Source organism: Lynx rufus, unplaced genomic scaffold (genome assembly GCF_022079265.1).
Source record: "Lynx rufus isolate CCGP_SWC_20201006 ecotype Redwood Valley unplaced genomic scaffold, mLynRuf1.p SCAF_9, whole genome shotgun sequence".
Lineage (NCBI taxonomy): Eukaryota > Metazoa > Chordata > Mammalia > Carnivora > Felidae > Lynx > Lynx rufus.
Window position 1 is genome coordinate 25,639,125 of NW_025814897.1, and position 17,543 is coordinate 25,656,667.

The 17,543-nt window shown below is 47.7% G+C and overlaps 1 protein-coding gene and 1 long non-coding RNA gene across 2 annotated transcripts in view; one reads left to right on the forward strand and one right to left on the reverse strand.

Moving 5' to 3' along the window:
- Positions 1–297: 297 nt before the first annotated feature.
- On the reverse strand, positions 298–2,603 carry LOC124506260 (uncharacterized). Its single transcript, XR_006960734.1, has 2 exons — positions 1,308–2,603; positions 298–762 (listed from the first exon to the last, which is right to left on the reverse strand). It is a non-coding gene; the product is annotated as an uncharacterized LOC124506260 (long non-coding RNA).
- Positions 2,604–2,730: 127 nt separating this feature from the next.
- Positions 2,731–17,543, forward strand: part of FLI1 (Fli-1 proto-oncogene, ETS transcription factor) — a 120,627-nt gene continuing 105,814 nt past the window's right edge. The window contains exon 1 of the mRNA XM_047072287.1: positions 2,731–2,937. Within this exon, the coding sequence (XP_046928243.1) occupies positions 2,920–2,937 (18 nt within the window). The 5' untranslated portion in view covers positions 2,731–2,919. The remainder of the gene's footprint in view (positions 2,938–17,543) is intronic.

A 17,543-nucleotide genomic window follows, 5' to 3' on the forward strand; every position in this document is an offset into this window, starting at 1 on the left:
CAGTGTGGGGTGGAGGGAGTCTGGAATGCCTCAGAGAGCTGTTGTTCCCAGTTGGGGGGGGGGTGGGGAGGGGGATTCTCCTTTCTGGGTGGAGGACCTTGTGAATGGACAGGAGCTTCTCCTGGGGGGGGGGCTCAGAAAGAGCAAAAGGCATGGCAGGGGTGCCAGTCAGTAAGTCACAAAGGGGTGACCCTTATGCCAATGCCAGCCTCCACTCTCCCTCTCCCCCCCCATCTTCAAAATTACGAAATTGCCATAGCTTTGGTTTTCAGGGAGAAACAGAAAGTGCTATTGAGCTCCACGGTGAAAACAGGAGGGCAAGTCCTCAGTTTAATCTAGTTGCATATTGAGCAACTCCCAATGGGAGAGACAGCTGCTGCTGCAAGGAATTGGGGGTGCTAGGCTTACTGGGGTGACTGTACTGATCAGTGCAGTGAAGGTAACGGGATCTTTGCCAGGCACAATAGAAGTTGGGAAGAGAGACCTACACAACATTTTTGCCATAGAGGAGCCTTCTCAAGCACTTGGAGGAGTGCGTCAGGAAGGGGGAGCAGCGGCTCCGGTGGGGTGGCCATTAGCAACCTCAGTGTTTGCCCAGGACCCGGAAGGGGGCCTCCGGGTGGTGGAGTTGGAATCCCTTCTGCCCGAAAGAGGGCCGATGTGGCTGGGGGTGCCGGGTTTCTGGCCAGGTTCGGGTGGGAAGCGGTCTCCCCGCACCCTCCTGAAAGCCCTGTTGTCGTTTGAAGGTCGGCAGAGTCTGGGCTGAAAAGGAAACAATTTGGGGTTTGAAAGGATGTAATTCATTCTTCCTTTCCCTTTAACCTCTTTCCTCTCTGGAAAGCATGTGGAAAAGCTGAAGGGAAGAGTGAGAGGGCAGGCGGCCGGCCTAGGGGAGGAAAGGGTTAAGCCTGATTTCTTTTAATTGAACTCCAGAACTGGTGGCCCCAGGCAAAGGGGGGGGGACTGACCCCGCTAGCGGTAACCAGATGTGGCGGTCCCAGGGGAGCCCCGGAGCAGACCCCTGGATTGAGAAGCAGACAGGAGGTGGGGGGGTCGGCCCGGCCCCCATCCCACCCCCACCCCACCCCCACCCCACTCCCCCATACGCACACCGAGTCTCAATTGCTGGCAGGCTGCACCCGCCACTCCAGGTCTGGTCACGTTCAGACCCGCGTCTGTATTCGAACCCAAAATTGGAGCTGAATTGATGAGACTAATTTCGAGACGGGGTGGGGGGAGGGAGGGAGGGAGGCGAGCTAGCTTTCTGGCTCAATTGCTCCAGAAGAAATAAAGAATTAATAAGTCACCTTTTTCGCCGCTGTGGACACCCTTTTGAATTTTTTTTTTCTTTCCAATTGACTCGGATCTCCTCTGGATTTTTTTTTCCTCCTTCCCCGGGTGGACTCTTAAATAAAAGTGAAAAAGTCCAAAGCGTGGTCTGGAGAGCGTGGACAAGGTAACCTGTTTGGGAGGTTGGGGAGAAGGGAGTCAGGCCGAGAGCGCCTGGGGGAGGAGTGGGGTGGGGGGGATGTCTCCTCGCTGCGCCCCGGACTCCTGAGGCTGCCCCAACTGGAGGGTTCGGCGGCGGCCCTGCAGAAAGACGGGGGAGGTCTCTGGGTGGCGGGGGCCGACAAGGTGGGCCAAAAGTCGGCTGGCCTCACGGCTGGGTGGGGATGACGGTGCCGCGATCTTGAGTGCTGCGCTCTGCAGACCTGTTGACCAGTGTGGAGGGAACGTCCCGCGGTAGCGTAGGTTTCTTGGGGCTTGGAGTAGCATTGCATAGGCGGCTCTGGCCGAACGCTGGGACTTGGGCCATCTGGTCCAGGTGAAGTGCGAGGGGTTGGACCCTAGAAGGCGCGGAGAGGTGGCCTATGGTGCTGCCGGTCCCGGCCCTGGGCGGGCGCCGGGAGCTCTCCAGGAGCAAAGGGCCGAGGCGCGCCGCCCGGAGGGCGCCCTTCTGCTAACAATGCACTGGGAGCCTAGTCCTCGTCCCCGATGGTGGGGTCCTTCTGAAAGTGCCCCGAGTCCGCGTCGGCCGGTGAAATAGCTCCCGGAGTCTGCCGCGACTCGGCAGCCGAGGGCCCGAGTGGAAAAATTCCCATTGGATGCATTTTTTTAATGGTTGGTTTCCTTCGGTCTGAGTCCGGATCTTCCCGGGCAGTAGGCTCCAGGTTATCCCCAGCCCGAGTAAACTGAACCCCCCCCCCCATAAGTTTACTCCGGCTGGAAAAAGCATTAATGAACCTATCTGTGGGAAGAAACGGAAAGGGAATGAGTCAAGAGGGCCACCTTCGGCCAACGGCCCCGGGAAAAGGAAGGAGGCCAAAGGCGTTTGGTTTTGGACTTTGGGGGAAGGTGTTGGGGGTGGGGGTGCAGACTGCGGGAATCAGGGCGCGGGCGCCGGGCGTGGACCCCGGCATTGTTCCCAGCTCTCTCTTATCTCCCAGGAGCAAGTATCCTGTGTGCGCTGCGCACGAATGTATCTGGGCATCTCCGGGTATATTTATATAGTGTGTGTGATGCGAAAAGCAGGACCAGCAGAGGGGAGGAAGAGGGGGTGTGGGGGGAGGGAAGACGAGGGAGAGAGCAGAGGGGAGAGAAGAGAGAGGAGAGCGCGAGACAGAGAGAGAGAGAGAGAGAGAGAGAGAGAGATAGGACTTCCTCCCCGATTCGCAAAGTGAAGTCACTTCCCAAAATTAGCTGAAAAAAAAGTTTCATCCGGTTAACTGTCTCTTTTTCGCTCCGCTACAACAACAAACGTGCACAGGGGAGCGAGGGCAGGGCGCTCGTGGGGGGCACGCAGGGAGGGCCCTGGGCGCCAGGGAGGCCGCGCCGGGCTAATCCGAAGGGGCTGCGAGGTCAGGCTGTAACCGGGTCAATGTGTGGAATATTGGGGGGCTCGGCTGCAGACTTGGCCAAATGGACGGGACTATTAAGGTAAGCGACTGGGCAGTGGGCGCGGGAGCGGCGGGGCCGGCCGGGGCGGCGAGGCAGCGGGCAGGCTTGGCGCTGGGCGCCGGGGTCCCGGAAGACGTGGCCACTCTCCCTTCCTTCCGTGCCCCGGCTTCGCGCCGTCTCCTCCCGCGCTCCGGTGGCGAGTTTCACTCGCGGGCGCGACCCTCCGGGTTCACGACCCACAGCGATCTCCCCCCGCCCCGCCCCGCACCCCTTGTCCCGAAGCCGCGTCCGGCCCGCTCGTACGTGCTGCGGGCCGGGCTGCGGGCGGAGGTCCGCGTGAAACCTGGGGACCCCGGGAGCAGATCCAAGGCAGGGGCCGGGGACCCCCGGGTCCATCGCTCCCCCCACCCCCGGGCAAGCTGGGCGCCTTGGCCCCGGCGCCGGGCACTGGCCCGGCGGCCGGCTTCTTCTTACCCGAGGCCGAAGGCGACGGGGGCGGGAGATGCAGCCGCCACCAGCTCGGGTCCCCGCCTGGAGGGCCCTGGGGCGGGCAAGTGGATGGGTTGCAGGCGGATCGGGGTGCAAGTGAGTGTGTCTGGGGGTCTGTCTGAGCGGGCTCCTCCAGATGGAATCCCCTGTTTACATGTCAGCGCGGGCTGGTTTCCCTTCCTCTTGGTATTTGCGTTGCCGGCTCTCGGCGCTCGGGAGCTGCCGGCTCCCCGGGACTGACGGGCGGGCCTCGGCGCTCAGCCGGCAGGGGGGTCTCTCTGCGGCCCCGCTCCAAGCCGCCCCCCCCCCAGCCCCAGCCCCCGGCCCCGACTCTCCGCGCCCCGGCGTGCGCCGACTCCGGGGGCAGGGCGCGCTCCACGGTTTCCCAAAGAGGGTCCCGCGCCCTGCACAGCCCCTTCTCCTTCGGTGGCAGGCGCTGAGCCCACGGCCCCGGCGACCGCCCTGCCAAATCCACCCCCCCCCCCTCCCTCGCGTCACCCCACACACCTCGCGCCTGGGTCTGAGTTGCAAAATGCAGCCCAGAGGGGTGGCCGAGGGTCTGGGTTTCGAGTCAGACTTCAGGAGTGTTGATTGCCTGCTCCTTCTGGAAGCGGGAAGTGGGGCCGGGAGCAGGGAGGAGGGACACCCCCTCAAGTGACTGACCTTAGAGGACCGAGAGCAATGAATGGGACCAGGAGTCGGCTTCCAGGCTGTCCCGCAACACCAAGCAGGAGTCAGTCTGGAAAAACTATTAGGCTGGTGAGGTGGGGACTGGCAGAGCCCGCCATTCCCCAGAACCCAAAGGAATCAACTTCTCGCTCAGTGCTGAGTTAAGAGGAGACTAAGATGTTGTGCTTGGAGAATTGAAGAGATTTTTATCATTTGGGTGGAGTAGTGGTTTTTATTTTCTAAGGTTTTTTTTTTTTCCTTTTCTTTTCTGAAAGTTTGAAACATGCTGACTTAGGTAAAAGGCACCAACAGAAGGAACTTGAAAATCTGGAGAGGCGATAACTGGTTGTACTGGGTTAAGGGGAGCCTCTGTGAGTCTGGATTCTTCCAATTTAAAGTGCGTGGGGGTGAGGAGTGTCTCTATAGTGAGGGTGGAGGTGGCCACTGGTCATTTGCGCCTGCTTCTCTGCCTGCGGGCGTGTGCTTGCAAGTGTCTGTGTGTCCCAGGTTTGGTAAAAGGATGCTCCGCTCTAGAAACCCGCCCCCCTCGTCAGGACACTTACCCCTTACCCAGAAGCAGTCCCTCTGATCCGGAAGGTTGGTAAGATGGCTCCAGGGTCTTGATGTGGACACCCTAAGGAGAAGTGAAGCAATATCTCCATGATACTCGGACCTCTAAGGCCCTGAGCAAATGGAGGAAGCTGTGGTCTGTGTACCCAAGATGTGCTAACCTCTTTAGATATACACACAGGGACTGGCGTGGCAGGCAGTGAGAACAGGCTTAAGGACCCTGGTGCTTCATGCCAAGGATGGAAATAAAGGTCTTCTTTTTCATGTGGGTGGTGGGAGCCTGGGAGCCCCTCCAAACCCTCCTCAGGAGCACCCTTGTCTCCTGTCCAGGTGACCCGGCTATGCAGACGCACCCACAGAGCAGTGACTTTCAGAGTTATCTTTGGTCGCCCAAAGTCTGCAGAATTGACTTGCTGGTGTATACTTTGGTATTGAAAGTGTGTGAAAGCCGGTTTCCTGTTCCTGTGTGACCTTTGGACCTTGATGTTCCCCAGACCCTGTTCCGGAGATGATTCCAGCACTGTCTTTGCAGGGGACAGTGGACAAGGGGAGGCCCGTGGATTTCTGGTCTCCGTGTGAGAGTGCGCGGTCCATTAGACCCATGTGAACTTCAAAATCTTTGTACAAATGAAACAGTGGGACTAAACTAGCTCTACAGTAGTAACTTTCGAACCCTCTCTTCCTAATATATCACATTATATGCTCCCATAAGGACATGTACCTGCATGTTCACGAAATCTAGTTTTATACAGATTGAGGTCTGTAGACAGAAACCTAGAATGTGGGTTCCCACTTTGAGTGACCTTGACAAATCATCTTCAAGTAATTCCGGAATGTGATTTTTATGCACCTGCATATTTCTTCCTCAACTATAAGGCATGTCTATCTTTTAAAATACCTCTGGGTCTCAGCACTAAGGAGGTATTTGCTCCAGGATGCCAGGGAGTCTGGATTTCTTTGCAGAGGGTTTTTATTCTGTGCATAATTTGCACAACTCAGTGTTTTCAAAATCTTAATCTTGCTGCCCTTGTTACAAGTCCTTCTGTGTCATGTTCCCTTCTCCTCTCCAAGAATGTCTCCTGGGAAGGCTCTGAGCATCACGTTAGGAATACTAAAATTTTCAGGAGCCATTCTGCTCTTCTTCTGCCACACACAAGTTAAGCGGCGATATTAAACAACACCTACCCCACCCCTGCTCCCCACAGTGATATTATCAGTGTTGAAAATCACGTGATACGGGTTGCTGCTCAAGAGATGACCTGGTTTCAAAACCCGCCTCTTGGTTTTTTGCAGTCTTCAATTGAATCTCATTCTTCCATCCAGGAAAGCTTGATTCAATGCCCACGGTCCCATTAAAGATGGGGAAACGACCCGCGAGGATGCAGACATGGTGAATGAGACAGAGAAATGCACAGCAGACTCCAAGTCAAAAAACTTGAGTCCATTCTCAATTGTTACTCGGTTGCTGTGGGCCCTACAGCGAGGCATCTCGGTTCCTTGAATGTCAGTTTCCTCATCTACAAAATGGGGCCAAGGTGCTCCCTTGCCAGAAATCAGAGTAAGGATTAAAGAAAGCTTAGTACCTTAGCTGAATGCACATGAGTTGAATTTCTCCTTGGGGATAGGGCTTGTGGGGATCGATTGGTCAGAGCATTAGATCAGAGGTCTGGATTTACCATAAGACATATTTTATTAGTTCAACATAATATTAATATTACTATAATATTAATCACGCATCTTTTATGCTCCAAGGCTCTGCTTTCTGTGTTGAGGATAAAACAGGTATCAAAACCCTGCTGGCATGAATACTCTACAGACGTGGCAGACGCATAAATAAATAATTCTATGTCCAGGAGTGATACCCCTTCTGAAGAACAATGAAGCAGGTTAGGGGATAGAAAGTGATGTGGTCGTATCAGCCAGGATGGTCGGAGAGGATGCTTCGATAAAGCCACAATCGAGCAGAGAAACTTTCAGTTTTCATCCTTTACCTCAGGAAAATGCAGCACCATACAACCCCTAATGCTGGGAGAGCAAAATGGGAAAGATAGGTTGAGGTCAGCGCTGGGCTCTGAAAAACAGCACAGAGACCAATGTGGCAGATGGGGCCATCAGGATGGGTCATCGCTGACAGGACAGTGCTTATCCAGTCGGGAAACTTCAGGATGGTAATGGAGGAGGAACCAGCAGAGTGAGGAACACTTGGGAACAAAGACTTTACTTCTGCCCTCAGAAAGGGATCTTGCCTTTACTTTGAAGAGTGAACTGCCTCCCTCTCCCCCCCCCCCCCATCTTTTAACCTTCCTATCGCCTGGATTCATGAGGACTCCAGGCCAGATAGACTTTGTCAGTTTATCTGTCCCCATGACCACATCGAACTGTTTGCCTCAGGTAATTACCAAATGGTGACCCCTGTTTTGCTTGTGAATAATTCCTACAAAAATCTTCCTTCCACTTCTGCTGCCATTCAAATTCAAGTTTACAGGTTTGCAACTTTAGAACTTTACAGATTACTGAGCTCCATGTGCGCATTCTATGGGTGGGGAAACTGAGGCCCAGAGTTATTTAATGAATTATCTAAGATCACACAGCTAACTCCTGACAGAGTCAAGATGAGAATTCAGGGAGCCTAACCCTCCAGCTAGTGTTCTTTCCACGGCACCACGAAGATTTCATTTGCTTTCATTACATTATCATGAATTATAGAATCCCGAAGGCAGTGGGTATACGAGAGAAGTAGACAGAGAAACACAGAGAGAGAAGTCTTTAAAAGAAAAATCATGGGGCGCCTGGGTGGTTCAGTCGGTTGAGTGGCCGACTTCGGCTCAGGTCACGATCTCGCGGTCCGTGAGTTCGAGCCCTGCGTCGAGCTCTGTGCTGACAGCTCAGAGCCTGGAGCCTGTTTCAGATTCTGTGTCTCCCTCTCTCTGACCCTCTCCCGTTCATGCTCTGTCTCTCTCTGTCTCAAAAATAAATAAACATTAAAAAAATTTTTTTTAAATAAAAAAATAAAAAAAATCATGAAGTATCTAGCACTTCGAACTAAAGACATTTCTGTTATTTAATGAATAATGTATCACTACCATCTTGAATTATGTCCATATTTTTTTAAAAAGTCCCAAATTTTCAGATAGGATTTTTAAACTGCTGTTTTTCAAAAGAAATCCTTATTTTCCTATAGACAAACAAGGTCTCCATTACCAGGAGACAACAAAAAGTACAGCATTTTGCTTAAATAGCCAATGGGCCCCTCTATAGACTGGAGGCAGGTGGGCTGAATTCCTATTTCAATTCTTTGAATAATTGAATATTTGACTATTTAAGTAAAATATATTCAGATGCATTACAATATGCCTTACTGGCTCATCTTTCAGACTGTGTAGTAGGTAGGTCTTGGAAAACAACCACATTAAATAAGATTCCAGATTTCGATGTCTGCTTCTGTTTGGGGTCAACCAGTTAACTTGGCATTGGTTTTTAAAAAGCAGTTAATTTAAACCAAGTCTATCTTCTAGAAATGTATAACAGTCGTCTAATGCTAGTACTGAGTTGCCTGGGGGGGGGCAAAAATGTTGGGAAAATTTTTATGATGATGAATCGCCGGGCAGGATTTCTAATGGACTGAGGCCTTTATCCTACCTCAAACTTCAAAAACATACCCTCAAATTGTAAGTCAATACTCAGGCCATCCTCGTCTTCTCTGAAAGAAGTCTTTTTCTATCTATAGCTTGGTAGACAGGTTTTCAGAGTACAGACCAATTGAAAATCTACTATTTTCATTCATTTTAGACAATTAACTACATTATGTAGGTCTAGAATCCTGTTTTTGTTTTGTTTTGAATAACATGACTTTCTTTTTTTAGCCTGTAGTTAAAACAGTCTTTCTATCTTTGGCTTGTTGTTTTGTGACAAATTGAGAAGGCCAAAGGACATTGGCTACTGTGTACACACACACACACACACACACACACGCGCGCACACACACACACACGCACACAAGCACACACACGCGCGCACACACACACAATCTCATAAAATCATCAACCAGAATAACAGTTTTTCTAGTAACCTCAGATCTTTGCAGGTGTCTTTTCCTTGCTATACTCTGCTTCATTTTCTGTTGCTTTAATGATTTATATCTATAGTGCTCACTCCATTCATGTATCAGTTCATTGGTGGGGGGGCATTACTAAGTGACGTCACTCTGATTCTTCCACTGACCTCATAGACCCAACATCAGTAGCCCGTGTACTTGGAGATGTTTCCCAGAGGCAATGGGTGGGATTTTTCCATCCCCATATTGTCACCCTTGGAGCCAATATCTTGGAAGTTTGACAGAATTAGACAATCTATGGAATAACCTTTTCTGTGTGAAGCTGGCTGGTTTTATGAGACTCTGTAACCTTTGCCTTGCTGGCGTCATAAACTGATGCCGGTCATATTAATGCAAGTCGGTAAGCATGCAAATCAGCAAGGCCTTTTGCATGACTATAATGCAGGGTCACTAAGTGTTGTCAAGATATAATGCTAGTGGCAAAAAGGCTGCTGGGCTGGAGACTGAGCAGGAGGATGAGATGTGAATGTATACAGAGAAATGCAGTAAGTGTTATGGTAGCCTCAAGGAAGGAAAGAGCCATTTCCACTGGACAGACACAGAAAGACCCAACACCAATAGTCATGTGTACGGTCCCTTCTATTTACAAAGCACAAACACTTTTTGCATAAACACTTGCCTTTAATCCTTCTGATAGCCCTTTGGGAGATAATACCACCATGTCTCCATTTTGTATGGGAGAAATTAAAGTTCAGGGAAGTTAGGTAAGTTATTTAAGGTGACGGCTAATAGATGACAGAGTTGGGTTTCAAGCCCAGGATTTCTGATTCCGGAATACCTGCTTTTCCTATATACACCTTGCCTCTTGGCATAGGTGGATCCTGGACCTTTGAAGGATCGGTAGGACTTGCACAAGAAGAAATGGTTCAGGGGCTTTCTTAGAAGTCAGAATACTTTGGTGATGGGGTGGGTGGGTGGGCCGGGTGCAAATGAAGGCAAAGGTAGAAGTGAAAAGATTGGATGGAATTGGATTACGGAGGACCTTCAGTGTCGTAACAAAGAATTCAGGTGTAGAAAGGAGGAGTCACAAAATTTTGAAGAGAGGGATGACCAAGTACAAATCTCTTAGGAATGGAACCCTTCCTGTCCTCATCCTACTCCTTGGGAAATGGAGAAAGAGGTGGCTCCATCACTTGTCAGAGGCCGCAAAAAGTGACTAACAGGGTTAGAAAGCCAACGATAGACTCAAACCATGCTATCAGCCGTCTTTTAAGATAGCTGTTGATTAAACATGGCGTCAGGGAAGGGAAAAGAAACTCTATTTCACCAGATCTCATAAAAATGTGATTTGCCTCTTCACTCATGTCAGTGTGTCTTCTTTCTCAGTGTTCTAGAGATTTCACCACAAGCCGTCTTTTTGACTGGGCCATCTATCCTGGGGTACAACTGTAGTTCCTTTTGAGAATGAGTCAGCAGATAGTAATTGTGAAGAGACAAAAGGAAAGGTTGTTTCCCTGAGACTCAAATCAAATTTCGATGGAAATTCAGACAGGTCTGACATACTTTCAGAATTTGGTTATGCCTATCCACCTCATTTAGGAATACTGAAATTTCACCCAAGCAAACCAGAAACTCGGTTAGTGCCATCATTCCAAGCAGGATCAGAGATTAAATGTTCAGATGCATTTTCACGTCATTCAGTTCCACTTTACAACACCTTCCGATTTGTTTATGCCTACAAAAATGAACCAAAAATGCCGACATATTTAAGATAGTTCCCACCTTTGGGGGACAATGTGCCTCCCATGCAGTTCATGATCAAAACCCCAGAGTGTGTAAAGTTTTCAAGTTACCTCCTAGAGAATGGAGACTGGAAAACTGAAATGTTTTCCCAACAGCAGAGCCCATTTACTCAGACAGTGCTATGTGTCCAAGGTAATGAAAGACCATGTGTCACATCTCAGTGCACACATGCAAGAGGCCAGAATTACAGGTGCCATGGGAGCTCTAACCTTGCATTTCTAGACACGTGTGGGTTTCACATGTCTACTGGAATCTAACATTCCAGTAGCAGAGTTGTTGGGTCTGCGTATATGGGTATTCATTGATTTTAGGTATGAAGAGATCTGAGAATGAATGAGTTTGCACTGTTGTTCATGTGGCAGAAATGCAAACAGTTATTATTATAAAATTACTCAGCTTGTGAGTTGTCTTTATGTTAATGCTGTTACAATCTATATAAACGCATATATTTAGATCTCAGTTCTTATGCCTGAAGAGTCATTTCACCTTTCGGCATTTATCACTTAATTCATAGTCCTTCATTTATTCATTCAACCCAAAAGTGAATAATATAGCCGGGCACATTGCTCAACAGAGCTCCATGTAAAAGAACAAGAACACAATGCTTACAGTATTCCTTCCAGACTTCTAGAGGATAGAGCTTTGTCTGCTTCCAGATTCTAAGCTCTGACTATTAGAGATTCCAAGATCAGCAATATTCATTGGGGGAATCTTATTTGTGGCTTTTTACTATAAAGAAATTTAGGCACATTTTCCCAGTGGTAACATCCAGCTTATAATTTCCATTGTCTCTTTGCTCTTGGTGATACTAGTCTGTTGTACGGACCTTTTTGGAAAACCAGGGCCTCGGCCAGGGAGACGACGCCTTCTTCTCCCTTTCTCAGCTGTAGTTCTTTAACACAGAGAAAAATACCGTAAATCAAGGGCAAAGATAAATGAGAAACTGAAGAATATTCCTCAGATATAAAAAAAAGGCAAATGTCCTAGTATACAAGATTTTTTACAAGGTAATAAGAAAAAGATAGACAAGTTGGCAGTAAAGTAGGCAAAATTGCTATGATAGACAATGCTAGAACAAGAAATAGAAATGGCCAATAGGCATATGAAAAGAATTTCAAGAATGTGCATAAACATATCCAAATGAAAATCATGAAATTCCAATATTTGTCACCTATGAGTGCAGTGTAGCCAAGATTAAAACAGCTTAATAATGCCTCATGTTGGGGCGCGTGGGTGGCTCAGTAGGTTAAGTGTCCGACTTCGGCTCAGGTCATGATCTCGTGATCCGTGAGTCCGAACCCCGCGTTGGGCTCTGTGCTGACAGCTCAGAGCCTGGAGCCTGCTTCAGATTCTGTGTCTCCCTCTCTCTCTGCCCCTCCCCAGCTCATGCTCTGTCTCAAAAATGAATAAACGTTAAAAAAAAATTTTTTTTTTTAAAAAGTAATGCCTTGTGTTAGAAAGAGTAAGGGGAAGGGCACCTGGGTTTCTCAGTGGGTTAAGCATCTGACTCTTGATTTCCGCTCAGGTCACGATCCCAGGGTTGCGGGATGAAGCCCGACTTGAGCCTTGCACTGGGTGTGAAACCTGCTTAAGATTCTCTCCCTCCCTCTCTCTCTTTCTCTCTCTCTCAAAGAAAAAAAGAAAAGAAAGGGTAAGGGGGAAATGTCACTCCTTATCTCATGGGGGGAATCTAGCTTGGTACATTCTGGATGGCCCATGGATTGGAAGCATCGATCGAGACGTTAATTATTCACAGAAGTTTGATAACAATTGCAGTTTCTAAAAATTTAGCTTATGGACATGTCTACTCAGATAGGAAAGATATATGTACGTGAAGTTTACTGTACCATTGTAATAGCAAAAGTTGGAAAGAATCTGAGTATCCATCAACAAGGAACTTGTTAAAAACACTATGGAGGATGTATATAAGAAAACACCGTGCAAGTGTTACATGGAATAAAATCAATTGTCCAGACACACTGATTTAGAAGGTTCCCCCAAGGTATACCTTCACATGGAAAAAAGCAAGTTACAAAACGTGTGGTCCCATTTTTGTATAAATATATACATAAATACATAAATAAATAGAAAATGCACCCGTAGGCATGGTTATGCATAGACAATTTCTGGAAGAATATGCAAGAGGCAATTAACAGTGGTTGCCTCCGGGCAGGGAGAAATAGACTTATTTTTCACACTATAAACTTAGGTAGTCTGTGATTTTTTTTTTAATCACTAGTATATATTACTTTTTAAAAAATTTTTTAAAAGGATGTAAAAAATAAAGAGGGACTTTAGAAACAGACTTGTCAAAAAATGGGCCAGACACCAGCATTCTAACCCAAATGTGCTGATCTCAGAGACTTTTAGGGCCCACTCTAGTGAATACAGAGTTAAAATCGTCCAGCCTGGGATCCAGAGACCTGAATTCTGGCCCCGGCTCTGCCGCAAATGAGTGATAGGATCTTAGGCAAGTCACTTCAGTCCTTCCAAATTCATGCACAATTTCTCATGTTAAATGTTTTCTCGAGTATCCAATGAGGGTATAATTTCGAATTTTCCTTTGAGCTCCCTCGCTCATAAAACTCTGATCCCTGACAGGCTTCAAAAACATTGCTTATTTGGGGGCGTGAATGAGTGAGCCTCTCATAGAAGTTCTATTGGAGCCCATGTGGCTCTTCTCTGCCATCTCGGGACTGAATTCTAGAGTGATCTTTGAGGCCAGTTGAAGGCTGGGGGCTCTCAGAGGTGCTTTGTGAATTTCTGTGAGCTGGTTGTTTTTATTACCAAGTGACACTGGAGCTGTGCTAATCCCTTTGCACTAATGCAAACTAAGAATAGGGCCTAACTCCGCTATGGGGTCTTACACTCTTTCCCAAAATTTGGTCTCATTTAAAACCCAAAACACATTTGGCCCCAAGCGCCTTTCCCCTGGACTTTTAAAAAATCCTGTTTAATTGAAGGGAAATTGAATTCGTCTGGTTTTGATTCATTTACATTTAACCCTTAAGAAAACGATATTTTTGAGGACTTATTTGATGTCCAAGAAGAATTTTGAGCCTCTTAATGAGTTTTCTGGAAGGCTTTTTTTCTTCTTCTTGAAACAGGAAGTGGTGCTATGCTATGGGCAAAAACACAGTCAACCCCGAGAGGCCCCAATTCAGTTTGAAACTGTATCACCCACTATTTTACATGAACCCCCAATGGCCCTAGCCAAGGCCTGTCTTTCCCTACTTCTTACTTAAGAGCAAGGGGCTCACTCACCTTCCATCTGAGAGGGGATAGCAATGAAGAGGAAGGGGGAGAAATCAGAGTCATAAGAAAAAAACATATGAGCTATTTCTCTAGCTCTTACTGTGTGCCAATGTCTGTTTTAACCTCTATAGAGATGCTCACTTTTGATCCTTATACCAACCCGATGATGTATGTATTGTTTCCGTTTCGGAGAGGTGGAGTAACTCACCCAAAGTCATAACGGTAGACAGTGGAAAAGCAATGATTTGAACCTAATCCTGTTTGCCTACCGAGCTCATAGAGCTCAGCCACTGTGATACGTTGCCAGATTGACACATACATCCATGAAGGTCAGGCTCCAGATCGAACCCACCTATTGAAGACCATGTAAGTTTTGTTGCTTTTTGGCAATGCCCTTCAGTCTAAGTGACCCCACCCTTAGTCCGCACTTGTCAGATTCATGGCATATCTCAATTCTCTACCACCCTTTATTCCAGAAGCCTAAGCCCTGTATTTTTCCCAGGTACGAGTCCCTGCCCAGTCTTTCTAGCAGGTGTACTGGACAGCAGGCCAGCGACCGTGAAACCTCCAGGTTCTGTTTTGCTTTAACGAGCCCACGAGATGATAAAAAAGACCGAGTTTTGTAGCTCAGTAGAAAATAGCGTATTCTTTGACTTACAGTGCTTCTCCTTTTCCTTCCTTACCTTTTCTCCTCTCCTTTTCCCTCCTGTTCTAACTCTTGCTCTCTTCTCATTCTCTTTCACTGATATACACACACAAACTACATGCACTTGGAAACACACACACACACACACACACACAGATCTGGGGCTTCTACAAAACACAAAGAGGGAATGTTTTGCAAGGTTAAAAGGAAAGCATCGAGAAAGGCTAACTTCAGCTCGCGTTTCTCCTGAATAGCATTTCTTGTTATTTCAAGGCTGATTGACTTATAACTGCATCCACAGCCACCTCACATCAGTTCCTTTTATCAGCCCAAGTGAGACTTCCTGTGGACTGGCCCAGCTTCCTGATGTATTTCCTTTTTCCTCTGGCAGAACAAAGAAAACCATAGCTCCAAGGATACTTGGGACCAAACATAATTTCACACTGAAGAACCTATTCTTTTAAAATGTTCATTCTCAATGCGTCGGGCCGAGGACCTGTCTTTGCAAGTTTTTCGCAGCATTCTGTGTGATGGACCTCACGTGCAATTATCAGGGGTCCATGAGCCACTTGGAGTCCTCCTAGTTGTAGTTGGATTCCATTCCAGGAGGGAAACTGAACCCGTTCTCCTCACTAACACTACACGAGCACCCCCCAACCCCGTACTCGTGTACACAGCTTCAAGAGTCACATGGAACACCTCTGTGTTTAAGGTTTACTCTTTTGTTAACCTCATTCAGCATAACAGCAAAGAAACCCTCTTATTAGCGATTTCATTCTAGCTATGTTTGAAACTCTAAATCTAGAAACATGTATCTAAGCAAAGAAGCTTTGAAGTATCTCTGAAGGGTCATTGACGTCAGTGGAAGAAGAAATTCCAGAAATTGGGATGAAGCTGTTGCTTTCCTCGCTTGCCCGGAGTATGTCATGTCACTCCTTACCACTCAGCCTTGCCACCTGCTGTGCACATTATTTCTGAAAGACCCTGAGGTACAATCCAGAGTAATAGGGAACTACCAAGGGAGCTAGCTGTTTTCTCTGTCATATGGCCTAGTGCAAATATCACAAGTTGTCAACTTACACTATACTCCCCGAAACTCTTAGAACCTAAGAGGCCATTGCACAGGAAAGATAACTGAGGCTTCAAGATATGATGTGTCTAAAGGTGAGAACCAGGCAAAAGAGACTCGAAGCAGGACTCGGGTATTCATGCGCCCAAACAACACCTTTGCCATAAAGGTGTTTCCGGGAGCAAAGTTATCAAGACCTAATGAATTCATGCTTTCTTTGTTCATCTGTCTTATTTCCTTACAACTCTACAATACTCCCAGGGAATTGAAGGTGGCACTTTGCACAGAAACCAGCTAGGCATCTAAGCAATCATGCAGCCACCAAATGTTACTAAAGTCATTTTTTTGTCTACAAAGATCACTGATTTGGGTTTGTTTTTAATTTTTTTAATGTTTATGAGAGAGAGAGAGAGAGAGAGAGAGAGAGAGAGAGAGAATGGTGGGGGAGGGCAGAGAGACAGAGAGACACAGAATCCGAAGCAGGCTCCAAGTTCTGAGCTGACAGCACAGAGCCCGATGCGGGGCTCAAACCCACGGACCATGAGATCATGACCTGAGCCAAAGTCGGATGCTTAACCGACTGAGCCACCCAGGTGCCCCAAAGATCACTGATTTGAAATGGAAAACAAACTGAAACTGAAATGTGGCTCCCCAGGCAAGCAACTTATTTCTAAGATGAGAGGGCTAATTCATCATTGTTAATTCATACTGATTTCTCCCAACCCAATCCTCAATGCATCATCTCTAGATGAAAATAGATTGAAAGGGTATTTCAAAGAGGAAAATAACTCAGAAACTATATGGCGTGAGGAGAATGTGTGAGAGTGGGGTCAGGGATTACTGGGATACTAAGCCCCACATACCCTGCTTTGGCAACTCCAGATGGAAAGGCAGGGACTGCACGCATACATGTATGAGCCTCAGACCTTTCTGTTCCTGGCACGTACTCTGCCCCTAGCCCTGTACCAGGTTTGTGACCAATCAGGAATCCTAGAACATAGATCCATGAGTTAACTCCTGCAGCTCCTCCAGCCCTGATAATCCTGTCTGTAGAGATTCTTCTAAGGGCCTTGGAATTCTCCTCAATAAGAGTATATTGGGCCAAAGGGCACAAGTAATCCCGTTCGAATAGGGTCTTTGGTGCAGCATAGGACTTCTCTAGGGGCAAGAACTTGAGGGGCGCCTGTACTTTCTGCACTGTTCTAGAAAGGGGAGGGAGTAAGAGCAGACTACTTTTTTGGAAATGTCATTTCAGGAAACTGGCATGTGGAGAATTTTCCCAGGGTGACTTAGTGAAGGTACGCAGGCCTGTGGATTTGCTGCTCTGGACGCAAGGGCCTCTAAGCCCTTCTTTCTGGAGATTGGCGGATCTCTGTATACTTAGTGGGTCTGTAGTGTGGTAAAGGAGTACCAGGGTCATCCTCACATCCTTCCCCAAATTTGGCCCCAGAAAGGCTTATAGACAAGCCATGACCAGGTAGTGGGGCTGGGTTGGAGTTTATCGTAATTAACCATTTCTTCTCATCACTTTCTCTGCCCAGAGCACCTTTCCCCCGCCCCTGCCCCCCCCCCCGTTGATTTTTAAAACCCTGTGTGTATTTCATGGGAAATTTCACACGCCTGTTTCTGATTCACTTCCAATTAAAGGCTCAAAATGCTGGTTTTGTAAGAGCTCTTTGATGATTCAGTTTCATGCTGGTTCATCTTTTTTTCCTTCCTAAAAGCCCACAGAATTTTAATAAATGTTCCTCAGACATTTGCATGCTTAATTGTTAAAAATAATTGGAAACAGGAGAGAACGTTTAAGTATTGTGCAGAAAATGTGCACATTTACTAGGGTAAAGAGAGAGACAGATGCCTCGGTGCAGGTGAACTCCTATGGAAAAATAAGGGCTATCACTGAAGCTGGGCAACTGGGTATGTCCACTACTGCAAGGGAGGGGTGGCTCTGACCTCAGGTCTTCTAGAAGGCTCAAGGGAGTGTCACATGAAACATAGGAGTCCTTAATGTAGCCAGTCGACGCCACCAACACGCTGTCGGTTGAATGGTCAGTTTCATGGGAGGAGGAACAGGTGGATTGGCATTTTCC